The sequence below is a fragment of the Ictidomys tridecemlineatus genome, chromosome 7 (assembly GCF_052094955.1).
Source record: "Ictidomys tridecemlineatus isolate mIctTri1 chromosome 7, mIctTri1.hap1, whole genome shotgun sequence".
NCBI classification, from domain to species: Eukaryota; Metazoa; Chordata; class Mammalia; order Rodentia; family Sciuridae; genus Ictidomys; species Ictidomys tridecemlineatus.
In genome coordinates this window covers 198173552-198191948 of record NC_135483.1, presented here as the reverse complement: position 1 = coordinate 198191948, position 18397 = coordinate 198173552, and the positions used below count along the sequence as shown (strand labels likewise).

The following is an 18397-nucleotide window of genomic DNA, read 5'->3' as shown; positions in this document are numbered from 1 at the left end:
GACACGGTGCCACAGTAACCCAGCTACTGGGGAGGCTGAGGCAGGAGGATGGCAAGTTTGAGGCCAGTCAAAACTTAGGGAGGTCCTGTCTCAAAATCATAAAAAACTTAAAAAGAACTAGGGATGCAGCTCAGAGGTTGAGTCCTCTGGGTTCAATCCCCAGTACGGCAACACTCCCTGCTAAACCCCCAACACTCATATGTAAAGAGATGAAAGAAAAATGATAACTCTACTCAAGCCAAATTTTTCAAGTGATTTGAGCCTGCCAACAAAGGAATCCTCTTCTATTCTAGGCAATGCTGTTGCTATACCCCACGGCTGGGAAGAGGGACAGCTAATTAATAACACTGAGGTATAAATTAGTTTCTTACCAACCACCATCAATGTGAACTCAAAACCTTTTTTCACTGATTTCCGGTGAACTTGATTGGGAAGATTTGCAAATCCAACATAGCCAGGAGTTTCTGGATTTATAAACTGAGTTGGTTGTTGCTAAAACAAGATTTAAATAAAAAAAGAAGAAGAGCTAATAAATAACTTGATTGTTTTTCAGATATAACCACTTAGACCTACAACAAATAAATAGGTGACAGTTCTAAAAAGCCATTTCTCAGAAACTGGTATTATTCACTTATGATCACTAAAAGAAAAACCAATAATCCCTTAGCTATATGCTAACCTGAAATGAACATTTTGTAAATCAATATTCCGCTTATGAATTCAGCAACACATAAAAGGTACAAGTTTATTAATTCCTCTTAGTTGCAATTTCTAAGTTGAGATAAATGGAGTTACAAGAAAAAACCAACCAAGCTTACAAAGAGTACTAAACTGAGTGGTTTCATTCAGCAGATGTGGCTACAGAACAATCTCCAACTAGACCCTGCGAGGGACACACTTATGAAAGGGAGATAGCTCCTCTGCCTTCTTCCATCACCACAGGCCAGGCAGGGGACCACAAGTGGGATGCTGAGCATACAGCTTCAAAGACCAAGAAAGAAAAGCGCAAAGAGCATGTGAGCCTGCGCAGAAGCACAGTGCTCCTAAGGGACAGGGCACCAACACAGAGCGGACAGAGAGGCAAACAGCAAGCCAGGGCCAGGCAGTAGCACCCTGAAGATGGGAAGTTTCTAGAAAGACACAGCTGATTTGTTAATTGGAAAGACAGGAAGCAGTCTCTTAGGATTACATTTTATAAACTGCATTCACGTGTCCATACAAGTGGAAATAAATATACACAGATTTTAGTAGTGTTATTTTGCTGGGTAGAAAAATGGCTGATTCTTTTTTTTTTTTTGCTTATCTGTGTCCCACACAGATAATACTTTTATAAAAAGCAAAAACTGATTATGATTTTTTAAAAACCTGAGAGCAATGGACAACAAGAGGCTCAAAGCCAGAAGGCAGGCAGAACTGATACTGTGACTTTAACCACAAGTTCCGTCTTTCTCAGCAGGTGTCTTAGAATTCACTTACCTTAGGCTTTGAGCCAGCTCATCAGGGCTGACCTAAGCCAAATCATCAAGTCTAAGAGCTCCGTCAAGCTCAGCATGATAAACTACCAGAATTTAAAATCACTATTTGATTAGTCCACTGGGAATGACCTAAGGAGGCTAAATGGATTGTTATTGCTGTGTTCAGAAAAAAGAAACCTGAGAAAAGAGACAGCTCAAAACTCTTAGAATGACAAATTAGACTTCTTTATCTCAATGAATCAAACATGTAAGTCCTGACTGTAAAAAGGTTGAAAAAATAGATCAGTTTCTCCTTACCCTGTATGTATAGGATAAAGCAGGATCTTACCTTAGACATCTTTCCTGGTGTCTCCTCTATCTGTTAAAAACAAAACAAAACCCACCTCAGTGTCTGCACACGTATACCACACAAAACCCACCTCAGGGACTGCACGTATATACCATAGATGCTTCTCACGGGCCTCAGATACATCCCCAGAATCATGAAAATCACCTTTTATCACAGAGGTAAATTAGACTTAAATGTCGGACACAGATGAAAGCAACCATATGCAGCATGTACATGTGATCCATTCCACATTTTCAATATTAAGCTTTCTTTTCAACACTGACTGACTACATGCTAGACACTCTAACTCTTTGCCACCCACGGTGCAGAGGTGCCAAGCTGCCGAGTGAGCAGGATTGAGGCACCCGAGTGCTGGGGAGTCCACAACACTTTTAAAGAAGTCTAGAATCTGTAGAAAAATCTTAGAACCCTTGAAGCATTGGGAAACACCAGCGCTGTTAGCTGACCTTCAGAAACAAGGTCAGGAGACAGGCCTGCAGTCCATTGCGATTTCCTCTGAGGCCCAGAAACAGTACAAAGTGCCTTTCACTTTGCTGTTTTCCCTCTTTTCCCTAAATCATGAATATTGCACTCTCCAAGTGTCTCTTCTAAATGGAAACATTCCCAGCATCTTGGAAGAAATGAGGTCCCCAAATACATGCAGTGTATTAGGTCTGGTTATTCAAAGTAATAGAGCAGTAAGATTCAAGAGCCCTTGAGTTTATGGCAACGTCTCCTAGAACGCCTAGGTTACAGTCTTGGTTCTTCCTTTTAGAGGCCCACTATATGCCTTGGTCTTGGAAAACCTAGGGAAGCTCCTTAACAGTAGAAGTTCCCACAGGAGAAAAAGAGACAGATGGAAGAAAAAAATAAATTTTCCTAACAACAAAGATCAGGCTCTATACATTAACCAACCATGTGAAACTGTGTAAGAGAGGTAAATTAAGGTCTCTTGAGTGGAAGGGATAGTCTAGAAAAATTCTAGTAGACGAGAATTGCAAAGAGTAACTACCTCAGCAAAACCTAAGGTTGGAAAAGGAGTAGAGGAAGAGGTGAGGATCAGATAGAAGCACACACATTGACAGAAATGACCACCTCAACTTCCAACAACAAAAACTAGTGTCTGATTAGGAAAGAAGAGGAAAGCCATTGAAGAGAAATAGAGGAGATCCGCCATATTAAGAGAAAATAGGTAACAGACAACAACTTGATCACCAAGCAAAGATAAGGAAAAAGAACAAGAGCAAACAGAACCAACAGCAACCCTCCATCAAGAGAAAAAGGATGAAATTAAAAATATCTGCCATCAGTATAAATGTAAAAAGAACCTCATTTCTCCTTAAAAAAAAAAGGACCTGTGAGTGACGTAACTCAGTTTTAGAATGCTTGCCTAGCACGTGTGAGGTCCTGGGTTGACCCCCAGCACCAAGAACTTTTTACAAATCAAGAGGGCTGGGGACGTGGCTCAGTGGTGAAGCCCTTGCAGCAGGATGGGAGGTAGATTGGTTAGAACAGAAATGTGCTTAAAACTAAGGACCAGAGAAAGGCTGAAAGACACCACACCAGGGCAAACCCGAGGAGCAACAGGATTAGCATGAGTCAGGCAGGGTTCAAGGTAAAAGAACTAAACAGCAAAGACAAGAACACAAAGTTAAGTTAATAAAACTATAATTTGAATGAGGAAACATCCATGGGCCTTTCTCAGGACTGGATAGATGCAGGGAACACGGGATGAGAGAGGCAGAGTGGACTGCGCAATCCCACAGACACACCTGACTTAGCAGAGGACGCTGGACTCAACCAAGAAAGCATCTGAAAGAATAAAGTAAAACTTAAAAAATTGGGGTTTACACATATTAGAGAACAGTGAAAATTGAAGAAAAGAGAGGACGCATAGGAATGGTAGGACAAAAGGTGGCACGCAGGGAAAGGCGGCAGAAGAAGTGGTGTGCTCCTGGCCCTGGAAGGGACTGGACAACCTCCCAGAGCCAGCGTCACCCAGAGACAAGACTAGGTGGAGTAAGAGCTGATTCTACAGCTCAACACAGAGCAAGTACCACGGCCAAGCCCTGTGCAGGAAGGGAAGCTCTCCACTGTACTTTATGAAGGCTGCATGGTTTAATAACAGATCCAGAAGGAAAGGGAGGGTGAGGGAAGGAGAGAGGAAACAAAAGAAGCACCTTCAGGAAGGAAGAGGCTGACACACACCGAGTGAATCTCACTCATGAATCAGAAGTTAATCTCACTCATGAATATCAATGCAAAAATTCTAAAGGAAATATTTGCTAGCAACTGGATTCCAGAAACATATCAAAAGGTCCCATCACTGGGGCTGGGTGGTGGCTCAGTGGCAGAGTGCTGACGTAGCATGCATGAGGTACTGGTTTTGATTCTTAGCACCGTATATAAACAAGTGAAAAAGATAAATATATATAAAAAACAAAAATATATATGCATTTTTTAAAAAGGCTCTATCACTATAAGCCATCACAACAACAAATTAAAGAAAAATTAATGGATAAATAAATGTTGATGAGGTATACAATAAAATTCAGCAACCAATCCTAATATAAAAAATAAAGAAACTACTTAAATATAACTCAGGATTATTTCCCAAAACCAATGTCAAATGCTATTCCCTAATGCTAACCTACATGAATCACAATTAGTAACTGAGTGTCAATGTCCATCACTATCACAAAGCTGGGCCTTTTAGGAAACACAGGCAGCATGGAGATCCCCTCCTCAAACCCTGATTTTTTGCGATCAAGCCAGAAAGATTTCAGACATGATTCAGAGTTAACAGGAAGGAGTTTATTGAAGGGGTAGGAAAAGGGAAAGGACACACTCTTGAGGGACAATGTGCTTCTCTGGCACTCCAGTTCTCCTGGGGTCCCAGAGAAGTTTCCAGAGTCCTGCCCAGGTCCACCTCTTGACTTCTGACTTTTAAGTCCCCACTGCCATGGCAACTGTAAGTCCCCTTGGCCCATGCCGAGCAGCTCTGATTGGATTCTTCATATACTCTTACAGATTTTACAGTTAGGAGGAACTGATCCTTATCTCCAGAGTTTCTCCTGCAGACAGGCAGTTTGCTGAGGAATGTGACCTGTCCTGTCCACTGAGGCCAGGCAGGGCTGTGGGCAAACTGCTTCTTGGAAAAGAAAGCTTGTGGTGTTCAGCACGGTGGGCCCATTTTCTGGAATATTCTTTTAACCTTGAGTTCCCACCATCCTCAATTGTCTGTCCCTTAACATTTTCTACACATATTTTTAAATACTTATAAAAACTTCAAGGCATAATTCAACCCCCCCACGTGCCACCCATTATCCAGATTCAAAAATTATCAATTCAAGGCCAATCCCAGTTCATCCACCCTCACACTTAGTCTTCTAGTCCAGGACTACTGTACAGTCAAACCTAGACCCAGCATTTCACTTATACTTTGGTATGCATATCTAAAAATAAAGGCTCCTAAAATGACATATCTGAGGAAATAAAAGCTTTTTAATGTAATAAAAAAAAAAACAGTATTCATATTTTTCAATTGTCTGGACTTTTTTTTTTTCATTTTGACAAGAATCTAAATAAGATCTGGATATTGCAATTTTACCATGATTATTTAATACTACTTCAGTGAGTTTTGTGAAAGCAGTGAAATAAGGTGAAAACACAAAACAAAAACTGTTGCTGACAGGACTGAATACACAGAAAACACAAACACTGGGGTTAAAAAAAAATAATTCTAAGCCAGGCATGGTGACACACGCCCACAGTCTCACCTGCTTAGGAGACTGAGGCAAGAGGACCACTTGATCCTGGGTTGGAGGCCAGCTTGGGTAACATAGCAAGAGTATGCCCCTGCCCACTTCCAAAAGAATTTTAGAATAAGATAATTCAATAGGGTGTCTAAATTCAAGATGGATATTAACTAAGTCAAGTTTCTCCCAATACTAGCAATAAATAAGGAATGTAAAGAGGGAAAATGTCATTGACATCAGAAAAATCAAACACATAGACATAGGAACAAGTTTAGGAACAAGAGAAAATAGGTCCTATGTGAACCAAATTATTTTCCTTTTCCCCAGATTATCATAATTAAGTCTAATTCTAAAAGGAATCTCTAATGGGCTTTGTTCTTAAGGGAGCATGTAGCCGACCTTCCCATTCCTGTGGAAGTACAGATCTCTGTAGACAGAAGAGTGGCACCTGCTTTACCAGCTATCATACCTACCCAACCTAAACCAAGACCCTGTGACAGGAAGACCAGAGCCTCTCTTGGACCCTCGGGCCCTGGTTTTGGCCACTGACCACCTTCATTTGCACACCGTTCAGACACTGGCCTCATGTTGCCCTTGACCTCTACTCTGCTGTGCTCTTCCAGGGAAAACGGTGACTTCCACTTCTGTCTGGTTCCTCCATATCAAGACCTTCTCCCGAGACACAAGTATGAGAAAATGGAGGAAAAATGGAGAACACACTATTTTGTGTCAATTATGAATTCCAGGCTACAAATTCTTAGAAGACATTCAACTCTGCTGTAATGTTATGAAGCTTCTCTTGCCACCTCCTATTTGTTTCACATTAATTTTTTTTTGAATCATAGTTTGGATCCATAGAGGTTTTCTAACAATTTAATTTATTAACTTAGTAAAACAAAAGCTGAAAAGGAACTGAACCTTTGGAGCACCTGGTTTTCAGTGAGAAGGCTCTGATCTAGTAACAGACTGCTGAGCACTGTAATTGATTAAAACCTCAGGTACAGACCAATGGGATCCCCCAACTCTCAAAAATGTGGTCAAGTGAAAAAGTTCTGTTCTTTCACACTGTGCTCATTCCAGATGCTGAAAGCTGTTTACAAGTTCTTTATCCTTGCCTCACACAGAGCAATACCCTCATCCAAATTTGCATATAATAAACCAACTTACCCAACAAGGGATCAAGAACAAAGAAAACTACCCTGGCATTATAAATTCTTATTTTGCAAGTGGTATTTATATTAATGAAATACTCACAAATGAGAATTATCATTCATTTATATATGTTATTCCTATACTTGTGTACATCACCCCAAGTTCACAAAGTGATCCCCTGGCTTTCAACACAGGACTTCAAAGGTTCATCATTCCCTATCCAAAGGACTTAAAATGTTTCTACATTTGGATTCTTTCCATCTGAGGAAGGCATATGTTTTCTAGTACCCTTCAATCAAGGGAACTTTCTGTAGAAACTGGCCCAACCACCAGCACAAAGTGGAGTAAGTACAGGCAATATCAACAGACTCCCTCGGCTCTTCAGCCAGATTAGTTTTGATGCACCCTTTTCTTTAGGAAAAAACAACTTTTTCCATTTACAGAAGACTCTATATTTTTGGAATTCAGAAAAACCTGAATCTCATGAATTTAGGTCCTACCCTCTTTCCCTAGGTCACCCTGCTAAATGAAAACGAAAAACTGATCTCATATGAAAACTGTGGCATTGATGAGAGAGATCAGAGTGGAATACTGAAAAAGTATCAGCTAGACATAATCAGTATACACTGTCAGTGCCATATAGGACCCCAAAAATAACCACTAAAAATAATGAACCTCAAACTAGAAGCACCAGAAAATTGCTTTCTTAGCCCCCCCCCACGTCATCGTAGTTTTCCTTATAATGACAAAACTTCCTTATCTTACTTGATAACCTACTACGTGCTGGTCACCGTGCTAGGCAACGTGAGGGTGACCACTACCTCACAGCATCGGGCGCACACCTACGCAGCCTGCAAATCCAGCACAAGCCGCGGGCAGGAACACCAGGCGAGCGGGAGGCACGGAAGGTGGCCAAGGTCGTGCACTCCAAGTCCAGCGCGGCTGCGTCGTGGGTCTGCGCGTCTGCAGAGCCCACGGGGTCGGGCGGTGCCGAGGCGAAATGGAGCCGGAAAGCTACGGGAACCAGGCGTGGTCCGGACTTCGGTGCCCTGGCCCGCCCGGCTCAGCGGCCTCCCCACCGGGCCCCCATCCCCGCAGTCTCCTTCGGTGCAGGAGGCCCTTTGTCCAGCGTCGCCGGTGCCGTCGGAAAGCCACCGCGGACAGGCCCTGCTGCCTCTCGGCCCACTTATCGGCCACGTCCATCATATCGGCGCGACGGGCTCCGCGACCCTGAGCTTCGCAAAGGTCGCGGGGTGGCCGGCAAGTCCTCCACATCTCCAGGACGAAATGGCACCGTTAGGGGGACAAGATGGCCACAGGACCGAAGCGCCCGGTGGAGCCGGCTCCGCCGCCTCCCTCTCTACGCTCGCCTGCTCGCGGGCCCGCCGGGAGGCCCACCCTCGGGGCCGCGCGGGGGACCGCGGCGTCGCAGGCTCGCCGCCCTCGGGCAGGGACCCTCCCGCCGCGCCCCTCCCCCGCCCGGCATCCGCAGCAGACCGGCGCTCGAGCAGGGGGAGCGGAGCGCCCCGCATCCCCTCGAGAGGGTCGGCCCGTAGCTCCAGGCCGTGCGGCCACGGGACAGTCGGGCAGACTCACCTTCCGATCCGCCAAACCGCAGAAGAGGTGCAGACCCAAAGCGCCGCCGACCCGACCCGCCCCGCCCCGCCCGCCCGCGCGCACGCGGATTGCGTCATCGAGCCGCCCCGCCCTTGCCAACACCTTCCTGGCCAGAGCCTCCCGGCCTTCCTCCCCTCCCCCGCGCGGCCCCATAGCGCAGGCGCACAAGCGTCCGCGGCGTCCGCCTCTGCGCAGGCGCCTTGCCCCTCCCACGGCGGTTGGCCATATAGAGGCTGGGGGCGGGGGGAGGTCAAGCGTAGCCTCTTCTCCTTTACCAAGATGGCGGCTTGTCCCTGTTTCGCCACAGTTCCTACCTTATGAGCTTGGTTTCCTCACGCTAATAAGAGTGGTACAGGTAACGAGAATCTTCACCTTACGGGAAACTGGACTGGGAGAAAGGGCGCTTCTTTAGAAGGAGCCAGGTGGCCGCTGAGGGTAAGGGCGGCCGGGGACGGGCAGGTGGCGGCGTGAGTGCAGAGGGCTGACGGGGAGGGGGCCTTCGCCTCTATCCTCCCCTCCAGGAAGATGGCGGCAGCACCGAGCTGGCAGCGCCGAGAGGGGCTGGGCTGGGGCTGGCGAGCCGCCGGCGGGCTCCTCTAGCCGCCGCCGCGGCCGTCTCGATGGCACGTCGCCGCGCCGGGATTGGCTGCGCATGGGTCATGTGGGGCGCGGCCCGCGCACACCATAGAGTCGCGCCCGTCCCGGGGGACGTGGCCTTCCTGCGCCAGCCGGGGCCCGCGCCCCGCGGGGAGGGCGGAGCCGGCGCGGCCCTCGCTTCTCCTAGTCAGAGGAGCTAGGTGAGACCTGCGGTGTGCTCAGCGCGCTGGCTCGCAGCGGCCGGCCCAGGGTCCAGCGGGGATGTGCTTTCCTCTGCCGCGTGTGGCCTACGGCCCGGGCAGCCGTCGGAGTCTCCCGCCTCGGCTGACGCCAAGGCCGCTGTGCAGGAAGCCTCCCTGCGCGCCCCTGACCACGAGGAAACCCTTCCTGCTTCACTAGCGGGTGCCAGGCGTTGAGACCCGGAGCTGTTCTGACACAAGGCCCGTTGCGAGGGTATTTTTGTGGGTGGCCCCCTTGGAAGGGGGCCAGGTGCTTAGGCTCGCTGACTTAGAAGGGTCAGCTTTGACGTGGTGTGTGCATTCCGAGTGAACCCAAAGAGAAACGGACGCGTTTTGCGTATCAAACAGTGCACACGGGCGAAGAAACGTTTGGAGTGACCTGTAGAGGCCGTGATCTTCACTTGCAGGATGACTCGTCCTTCAGTTTTGGGGTTTGTTATTTGTACATCTGCAGTTTCAAAACTACCCCAAGATCTCAGGCAATGACTTCACACATTTAGTGTGTGTCTTCAGCCGCTTTCTTAGCAGGCAGCTTTCTTAAAACATCTTTAAGATGAAGTCACAAGATAGTTGAGCTGTTGATAGTTTAATGTTCCTTGTGGAAACAAACCTGAAATACTGAAACATTGGATGAAACCTAGCGCCTTTGTGTATATTTAAATTATTTCCAACACTCAGAGTGCCCCAGGATAAATTCATTAAGTGTGTGATACAGTAGAATGCTCAGAAGTAATGTTTTAAAGTAGCTCAGAAAGTTTTGGTTAAGAATAACCTTCATCTCCAGGGGCTTTCCTGTAATCCCAACTGCTCTGGAGGCTGAGGCTGGAGGACCATCAAGTTCAAGACCAGCCTGGGTAACTTAGTCAAACTTTGTCTCAAAAATAAATAAATAAAATAAAGCTGCCATCATGTGAATTCCTATTTCTCTGGATCCAAAACGTCAACAGTTAACCTGTGAGAATTTAGGACTCGGGGAAAATGGAGACGACTTTCTCAAGCCTCAGTGACAACTTTAGAGGGTCCATTAACTAATTCACAATAATGGTGAAACTTTCCTGATACTGTTAGTTCTGCTATGAGCCAAGGCTGTGTAGAGGCTTGTCTCATTGTACCTAGAATTACTAATGCTACCTGGGGAGAGTGCAGAGTCCCTGTCACAGTGGCAACTCCATCAGGCAGGTTGATTCTTAGTGGCCTGATGAGAGACTTTCTTGGGTCATTAAGTCTCTGACTTTGTTGTTGTAGTCTTGTGGCTGTCTGCCTAAGTCTCAGGGCTCACTTCTTTAGTCACTTTTACTGAAAAAGTGATTACATGATACTTTGGGCTAAAGCAATGTTTTATTTTTTCCTCCCTCCTAATTTCTAGAATCAGACATTTTACAGGTAGAATTTCTGGTAGGCTGTTGTTTGGGCAGAAATGCCCGAGTTCCTCGAATACCACTAAAGAAGAGCCAAATGCTTTCTGAAACATGTCTGGGCATCTGTCATTGTATTATTAGTCATCCTTGTTGGTGCTTGCTATGAGGTTGGTAACAATATGTTGACCGAGTGTATGCTCCCTTACTATGTTTAACTGACATTCATACGAATTTTAAAATTCTGACATGACTTTTTTATGCTCATATATGAGTACAGGACCAGTGTAACTCCACACCATGAACAACCACAAAATGAAGTTACACCCCATATACGTATGACATGTCAAAATACCCGGTTCTGTCACGTATGACTAAAAGGAACAAATAAAAAAATAAAATAAAAATCATTTCAAATCAAGATTATATCTTCATATGATTTAGTGTCAAATACACAATAGGGGCTGATAAGGAAAAAGTTCTAGTGTCCTTCCCCAGTCTCATTCCTCCCTTCAGAGGACCCTCTTCGCCTCCTCATGGACTCCCAAGTCTGAAGAGCAAGTTTGCTTAACTCACTTGCAGCTCCCACCTGTTTGACAGGAGAGAGTGAATGTGGAGTTTCGGGCTTTCTTTCACCCCTTCTTTCCCTGTGCAGACAGATCATGGCTCCCCAGAGTGGGTGTGTCCTCAATTTGGTGAGTTCAGTGTGTGTGTGTTGTGGGGGTGGTGTTTAGTGTTTATATTGTGACTACATAGTGCCATTCATAGCTAGGCCAAGAGGTGTAATAGGGTTATTTTTATTTTCCTGGATAACGTTTTGTTTTCCCTGGAGTTATGAATTTTGTTTGGTTTTTGTTTGCTCCTTGCTTAGTTTTCTACATGTCGCTAAAGTCTCTTTCCAAGGAATTTAGTGCTTTTATCTGGTGAAAGGCAGTGTTCTATTCATTTCCTTGTGCATTGGTTCTTCCAGTGCTTCTGAGCACTGCAGCCTTGGCTGCCTGGACTGTGCCTCACGCCACCGCAGCTCCCTGCGTGTTGGGACCTGGGTCTTCTGGAGCCCAAGTTCTGCCGTCTTCACTGTCGCCTTGCTGGAGCACATGCTGGCAACCCTGAGGGCAGCTGCAGGGAGGTGAAGTGCCTAGGGCTCACGTGTCTTCAGGTGCTGTGTTCTGCCTTGTGCCTGAGCACAAACCTAACATGGTTTTGTCCTCTGCACCACAGTGGCTAAAGTCTTAGGCCATCCTGAGTGTCGAACCTTCCTGCGTAACTGTTTTGGCAAAGGTCAAAGGCTCTCTCTCTGGAATTAAGAACACCAAAAACAAGATTCCTTTGGGGTCTGTTTTCAGAGTCTGCTGACTCTGAGCCTCTTTATTTGGAAATTTGTGTTCCTGATCCTGAGTTTCTTAATTCAGCACTTTGACTTCTTCCCCTTTGCTTTTTCTTTCTTTCTGAAATTCTGTCAGATTCCTGATTGGCACTCTTAATTTTCATTGGTTTTCTATGCCCAAATTATAAATTGGTGGATTATAGTTGGTTATGTATACAGGGCACAAAATGATGCTTATGAATACAATCTGGAATAACAGAATTGAGCTAATAAGCATATCCATTGCTCCACAAACTTGATTCCTGACAGTGAAAGCTTTGACATTTACTGTCTGTGATTTTAAAATGTTAGATACATTATCATTTACTGTGTTCACCACATGCACCCTCTATTGAGGCTGTGTGCCCTTAGTTTCCCCTTTCTTTCTGGAATGTATTCTCAGATTTATAGTCCCTTTGCTGAATTGTTCTCATTTTATTTCTAAGAGCTTTCCCTTGGTCCTTCCATTTCTGGTTCATAAACTATCTCTGTTTCACAAATGTAATGTGTCCTATGTCTCTGTGGATTCTGAGTTTTTCTTCAAGCTTTCCCTGAAGTCACTGTTTGCTTCAGGCTGCTCTTTGTTTGTTCATTCATTTCAGGGCTCTTCTGGGTTCTCTGGTCATGTGTTTGTGCCTGGTGCATGCCAGTGGCCCCTGAGTGTGTAGTCATGGCTTGTGTGTCGTGGCACCCTCTGCAGAAACCTCTGCTGGACTGTCTCCTCGTAGCCCTCATCAGCTTCTTTGGGTCTCCACAGGCTCCCTGGAGGGATGCTCTGCCTGTTTCTTGTGTTAGGGGGCCACATGAGGGGGTGGGGTGGGGGTCTGAGCACCAACCAAGAAAGATATTGCTGTCTATTTCCAGAGTGGATCCCTCTCCACTGTGACTGTTGACCCCAGGTCAAAGATTCTGTTTCCCTTTCCAGAGGAAGCAGTAGCGGTCTTTGACCAGAATAGGAGAGGGACAGCTGCTCAGTATTGCAGTTTGGTGTGAATCTAGAGGCTTTTTGCTTTTTAAGTTCTCGATGCTGTTTTCAGCGTGCCTTTTCCCTACTTCATTAGTGGTGTTGGCCTTCCATATTGCTGGTGTAGGTTTCAGCCCTTTCAGGTCTGTTGCCAGCTCCAGTCTCTCTGGTCTTTTAAGGCTCTTATCAGATTTTTTTTGTCTTTCTGTTTCTATCTTTAAAAAGAGAATCCTTGACTATAATTTCAGAGGCACTTTGGGTGGAGTGTAGGTGAACTGGGGATCTGACAGCTGCTGCCTCCTCTAAGAGTAGAGCAGGTGTGCCCTGCTGTGCTGTCATGGAGGTCCCATTTTAGTGTAGGGAGAAAGGCAGTCAAGGGGCCAGCAGACGTGGCCTTGCAGGCACAGATAAGGAAGGAGGAGAAGGAGGTAGAACAGCAGAGACACGAGCTGGGTGTTGGCCATTCAGGAGGCCTGCAGTGAGCAAACAAGCATGGTCAGTCATCTGGGGAGCGAAGCCAGGGCAGCCATGCATCCAGCACATTGACGGAATGTGGGGCTCCAGGCGTTGGAAGACTGCAGAGCAGAGCCAGGGGCATCAGGAGTGCTGGAGGTCGAGGACGCAGGCAGGCAGATCTCAAGGCCCTTGGTGGATGTTTCTGCAGCAGGCTGACCAGTAATGGTGCTGGAGGGTCATGTGGGAGGCAACCCTGGGCCAGGCCTTTTGAAAACATTCTCACTCTTCCCTTCAGCCATAAGGTACCATGACCCTCCCTTGCCAGAGAGACCTGAGCCAGACTGCATCAGTGGGTAGCAAAACATGACTTTTTTGTGTGTGTGTGTGGTGCTGGGATTGAACCCAGGGCCTCGTGCATGCAAGGCAAGCACTCTACCAACTGAGCTATGTCCCCAGCCCAAAACATGACTCTCTATATAACCAAAATTCCTTTTTGGAGAACTGCTCCCTTAAAACAGGATGGTTTGATGCTGTCAATGCACCAGAACTTTGGCAGACTTAGGGATCTCAGATGGTTAGCCTACTTTGTCTACCACCTGCGTAGCTGAGGTCATGTTTCTCGTCTGGCTGACCTTCCACAATGCCATTTTGAGCTTACAACTTGGGTTTCCTTTAAGACATTGGGCTTCTGTTCATTCCCACTGCTGTGTTGGCTGACTGGATTTCTCTTTGTCTTCAGTATGTGTCCTGGAACATGCTTGTAGGAAAGGGGGTCGAGTTGCGAGCAGTTCAGGCTGCATGTCAAGAAATGCAGATGGCCAGTAAACTGAACAAGATTTCAGTCTCACCAGTGGTCAGGGAATTGCCCTTCTGGAGTTCCGCCCACATCAGACTGATGGACAGTAGACAGGACCATCTGGTGGTTGTTCAGAGAACAAGAGCAGGGCTCCTCAGAGGCAGTGACTAAAGATGGTGGAGCCCATGAAGGGCAGATTTACTCTCGCAGTATGGATCCGGGTATTGCTGGAAATTGTATGTCCAGTAATTTATCCTGTAGAAATCATATGTTCAGGGCTGGGGACATGGCTCAGTGGGTAGAGTGCTTACCTCACATGCACAAGGCCCTGGGTTCAATCCCCAGCACCACAAAAAAAAGAAATCATATGTTCAGGAATTTATCCTTGGAGGTTCAGGCCCAAGTGAAAACAAATTTTCTTCTAGGCTTTTTTTTTTTTTTTTTTTTTTTTTTTTTTTTTAAGAGACTCAGTTTGACACAGTGGAAAGAAGGTTGACTTTGAATGAGGTAGACACTAACTAGCTGTTAGGCCGGATAATCTCTAACCTCTTTTTTTTTTATTAAGAGCGAGAGAGAAATTTTAATATTTATTTTTTAGTTTTTGGCGGACACAACATCTTTGTTGGTGTGGGGTGCTGAGGATCGAACCTGGGCCTCACGCATGCCAGGCGAGCACGCTACTGCTTGAGCCACATCCCCAGCCCTCTTCTAGGCTTTTTTTAAGTTATTATTTTAAAACATTGAGAAAAGGAAACAAAAACTCAGAGGTCCCATTAGTAGGGGATTTTTTAAATTATGCTTACTCCATTCAACATGCAGTTTTTATGAGGAAAAATTTTATGTAAACTTTGTAAAGATGGCCATGCTCTATTTTTAAATGGATGTAGGTGTGGCAGGTGGTGAATAGTGCAAATAAGATCCTGTTTTTATTGAAGCCATGTATTAATATATGTCCAGAAAATATTGAAAAAAGATTTAAAATTATTTTGGAGATATTTCTTAGAGGACAGCTTCCTTGGGTCTGCAGGGAGGTGAAGATTGCCAATTTCGTTTTATGGAGTTCTATTTTATCATTTTTATGCTAAAAATCTCATTTCTTGATAAGCATCTCTACAGCAAACACCCTGTGGTGTTAACGTATTAATTCTATCAGTATTAAGCCAGCATTAATGCAGCCCTGTCACATCCAGGCCTCCCTCAGTGCCCGAGGCCTCATGCAGGGTAAGGACAGATAGAGCTGCCCAAACTTCCAATCACTTGTTCCTGCACGTGTTTTAGGAGGATAACCAGGGTAGTGTAGATGGCTGAAAAGGTAATATTCTGAACACTCGTCCTTCAACTGACTTTTGGGTGAATTATGTTAGGCTCCAGAATGCAGATGCTCTTTTTAAACTCTGGGGAACCGCTGAGTGTGGAGATAATCCAGTCTGGAGGCTGGTGTCAGCATACTGCTCTTAGGCCATCATTGAATGAATATCCTTAGTGAACGAGGATCTCATATGCTTGGTCTGTGTGCCTTCTGTGACCCTGCTAAGTATTGAGGGCCTGCTGTCCCTGGCTACTCCTGTGGCTGAGAGCCATGTTGCTCAATGGCATATAGTGCCATTTCCACAGCAGGTTGAGTGATGCCTCTTTCCACTTTTCTGCTTTCTTTACTGGTCATTTTCATTAGCATAATTCCTTTGACCTTGTGGCATCCTCTCAGTGGCCGTGGGTTAGGCTGGGGACTGCAGTTATGCCAGGGAACATTGGTTCTTGTTCTTGGTCTGCCAGGTGAGAGATGACCTACCATAGTGTTTGGTGCTGGAGGAGCCCTGACCTCTGCAGGACTTGCTATCTTCCTGGACAGTGCAAACAGGCTCTTCCTGCATAGCTAGCTTGCTGGCTGGACCAGCCTGCATGTCATCTTCTCTGCTGCAGATGCTGTTCTCAGTGCCTCCCAGGAGTGCTCTGGGTACATAAGTGGTTGTGCAGGCGTTGGCCTGCCCAACACTTGGCCCTGGTGCCTGGGGTTGGTCACTGGGATGGGAGGGCTCTGGGGGTCAGGCAGATGAGGGTGTGTTGGCTGAGCTCCCCTGTCTGGTGTTCTGGGTGGGAAAGCTGTCCTTTGTGGCTCAGTGACAGCAGCCTGGCAGAGCAGCCCAGGAGCTCAGGTCTACAGGGAGCCAGCCAGCAGTAGGTTGCCATGCAGAGGTCTGGGGATGCAGTGCAGAGGGCATTGGTCCTGCTGCAGAGAGGCGAGGGAGAAACAGTGGCACAGTAACTGTTAGAGAAGCAGTCACTAGAAGAGGCTGGATTTGGCTATCCTTGGTGGTCACCTGCTAAAGTGGCTCTGCTCCTCGGGGTTCCCCTTCCAATGGAGTGTGTGGTTTCTGATGCCTTGAAATATAGAGCAAGAAACTTATTGCCCCATCTAACTTTTTTTAATATCTTTATTTTATTTATTTATTTTTATGTGGTGCTGAGGATCAAACCCAGCACCTTGCATGTGCTAAGCAAGTGCTCTACAACTGAGCTGCGACCCCAGCCCCCTGACTTTTTATTAATCCAAAAAAAAAATTTTTAAATACTGTTTACCTTAAACAGTGCAAAATATATGTGGAAAAAAAAATACTGTTCACCTGTCAGGTAACTTATGGCATGATGGTGTCTTGGCTGGATGCACTGTGCTCCTGTGCTCTTGGTGCAAGAAGCAGCTTCTCAGTGGCCGGGCATGCTCCACATCCTGGCAGGTGTGGTTGTGTCCCCTGTCCCCTGTATGTTGCTCTTGATTTCACATTTAAGTGATAAGCTTTCTAATAATATCTGTACTTAGCTCAGAGATGTTTCAAGTGGAATTATGGGTTGTAGTTGGTTTTGACTTTTAAAAATTAAAAAAAATTAATTACTTAGATGGTCTTGAAGCAGTGATATAAATCAGTGTGTTTGAAAGGCCAATTTGAAGAATAGTTTTTTTGTTTTGAAACAAGGTTTCTATTTTGATTTGTTTGCTTGTGCTGGGAACTGACTTGCCAGCCCTAGAGACCAAAGTTCCCTGTTGTGTTGCCTACACAGTGAGCTCAGCAGGTCTGTTGGGCTCTGCCAGGGCTCCCAGGCTACCAAGAGACAGACCGGGGACTCAGTTGGGTCTTCCTAGTTCACACAGGTGGCAGAGATGGTCATGGTTGTGTCCCTTTAAGATTGGTAAGTGCAGGGAGGAAGAGATGGTGTTACTGGGGAGAGTCAGCAGTTAGACTGTAGCTGGGCCTCCCTGGACTCTGTGAAGGATGCTTTTACCTTTGAAAAACATGTGCGGGGTGTTCATGGATGCTGATTAACTGCCAGGATGCTGCCACCTGGAGAGAGTGCATGTGTGCAGGACTGTATGTGAGAATTGTCCTCCCCCATCTTGATTTCTTTGGGGTTCAGCTGTGCTTAGTTTCAGGGCCAGATCTGTATGCAGGAAAGACAGGTGAAGGGCTGATGTGCTGGCGGCTCTCTTCTCCTCCATCAGATCTTACTCTGCTTTAGATTCTATTGTCCGCTGGGCTCACGGCTCTGCTGAAGGCTGCTGTCGCCTCTACAGAACTCCTTGGTGTGCATGAGGAACCTCCAGCGTGCACTGGTGCTTGCCTGGTTACCTGCTGTCTTGAGGTGGCAGGGGTGTGTGCAAGGACAACCACCATGGGTTGTCCAGTCTGCAGGCTCCCTGAAGGGTGGGTCTTGCTGTCTTTGAGGGCAGTCTGCATGAGTCCATAATACTGGGATGCCCCCCTGCCCCCCCGGGTGGCACATCTGGGATTCAGCATCTTAAAACTTCTTGTGGAACATCACGTCTTCCCTGCTCCTGGGAGAGGGTGGAGGGCCCTTCACGTGGACCCTGACATTATCTCAGGTGTGCTGCTCTGCACATCTGGCTGTGCTCTCGGTGACTTCCTTGGCACATTCTGATGGTTTAAATATCTACTTTCATGAACTTGGCAAAGTGATTGGGTGACAGACTAGCTCCTTGGGGTATCTGCACATTACACCACTTAAAACATGGGTGGAATGCACATTGGTCTTAGTGCCTTGAACCATGATTGGGTTTCCACTTTGAACGTGAATGGCCATTGTTCTTTGCCATCCCTGTGACAATGCATAGTGTCCTGCCCCTAGCTACCACCTATGTTGAAGTGCTTAGTTCCAAGTTAAGGTATTTAGTTTTTCTGATGATAAGTAGCATGCGTCCTCCATTAATTCTTTTGATTATTTGAACTCACTGGGCTTGGCAGAGTGGGTGCATCATTCTCCCCGTGCAGCACCAAGGTGCTGT

The 18397-nt window shown here is 46.3% G+C and overlaps 2 protein-coding genes across 5 annotated transcripts in view; one reads left to right on the top strand and one right to left on the bottom strand.

The window, feature by feature from the left end:
* Nucleotides 1-8896, bottom strand: part of Septin2 (septin 2) — a 36699-nt gene extending 27803 nt beyond the window's left edge. Inside the window, exons 1-3 of one of the 2 annotated variants that reach the window (XM_013364888.4) lie at nt 8645-8896; nt 1804-1833; nt 372-492 (exon numbers count right to left, since the gene is read on the bottom strand). In XM_013364888.4, the coding sequence (XP_013220342.1) occupies nt 372-492; nt 1804-1812 (130 nt within the window). In that variant the 5' untranslated portion in view covers nt 1813-1833; nt 8645-8896. Of the gene's footprint in view, nt 1-371; nt 493-1803; nt 1834-8309; nt 8433-8644 lie in introns of those variants that run through there. The other variant, XM_005339631.5, reaches the window with a different exon arrangement.
* The window catches only part of Hdlbp (high density lipoprotein binding protein), a 51953-nt gene continuing 42087 nt past the window's right edge, over nt 8532-18397 (top strand). Inside the window, exon 1 of one of the 3 annotated variants that reach the window (XM_005339630.4) lies at nt 8532-8685. The gene's annotated coding sequence lies outside the window, so the exon portion shown is untranslated. Of the gene's footprint in view, nt 8686-8994; nt 9128-9156; nt 9598-18397 lie in introns of those variants that run through there. The other 2 variants (XM_021719661.3, XM_013364886.4) reach the window with 2 other exon arrangements.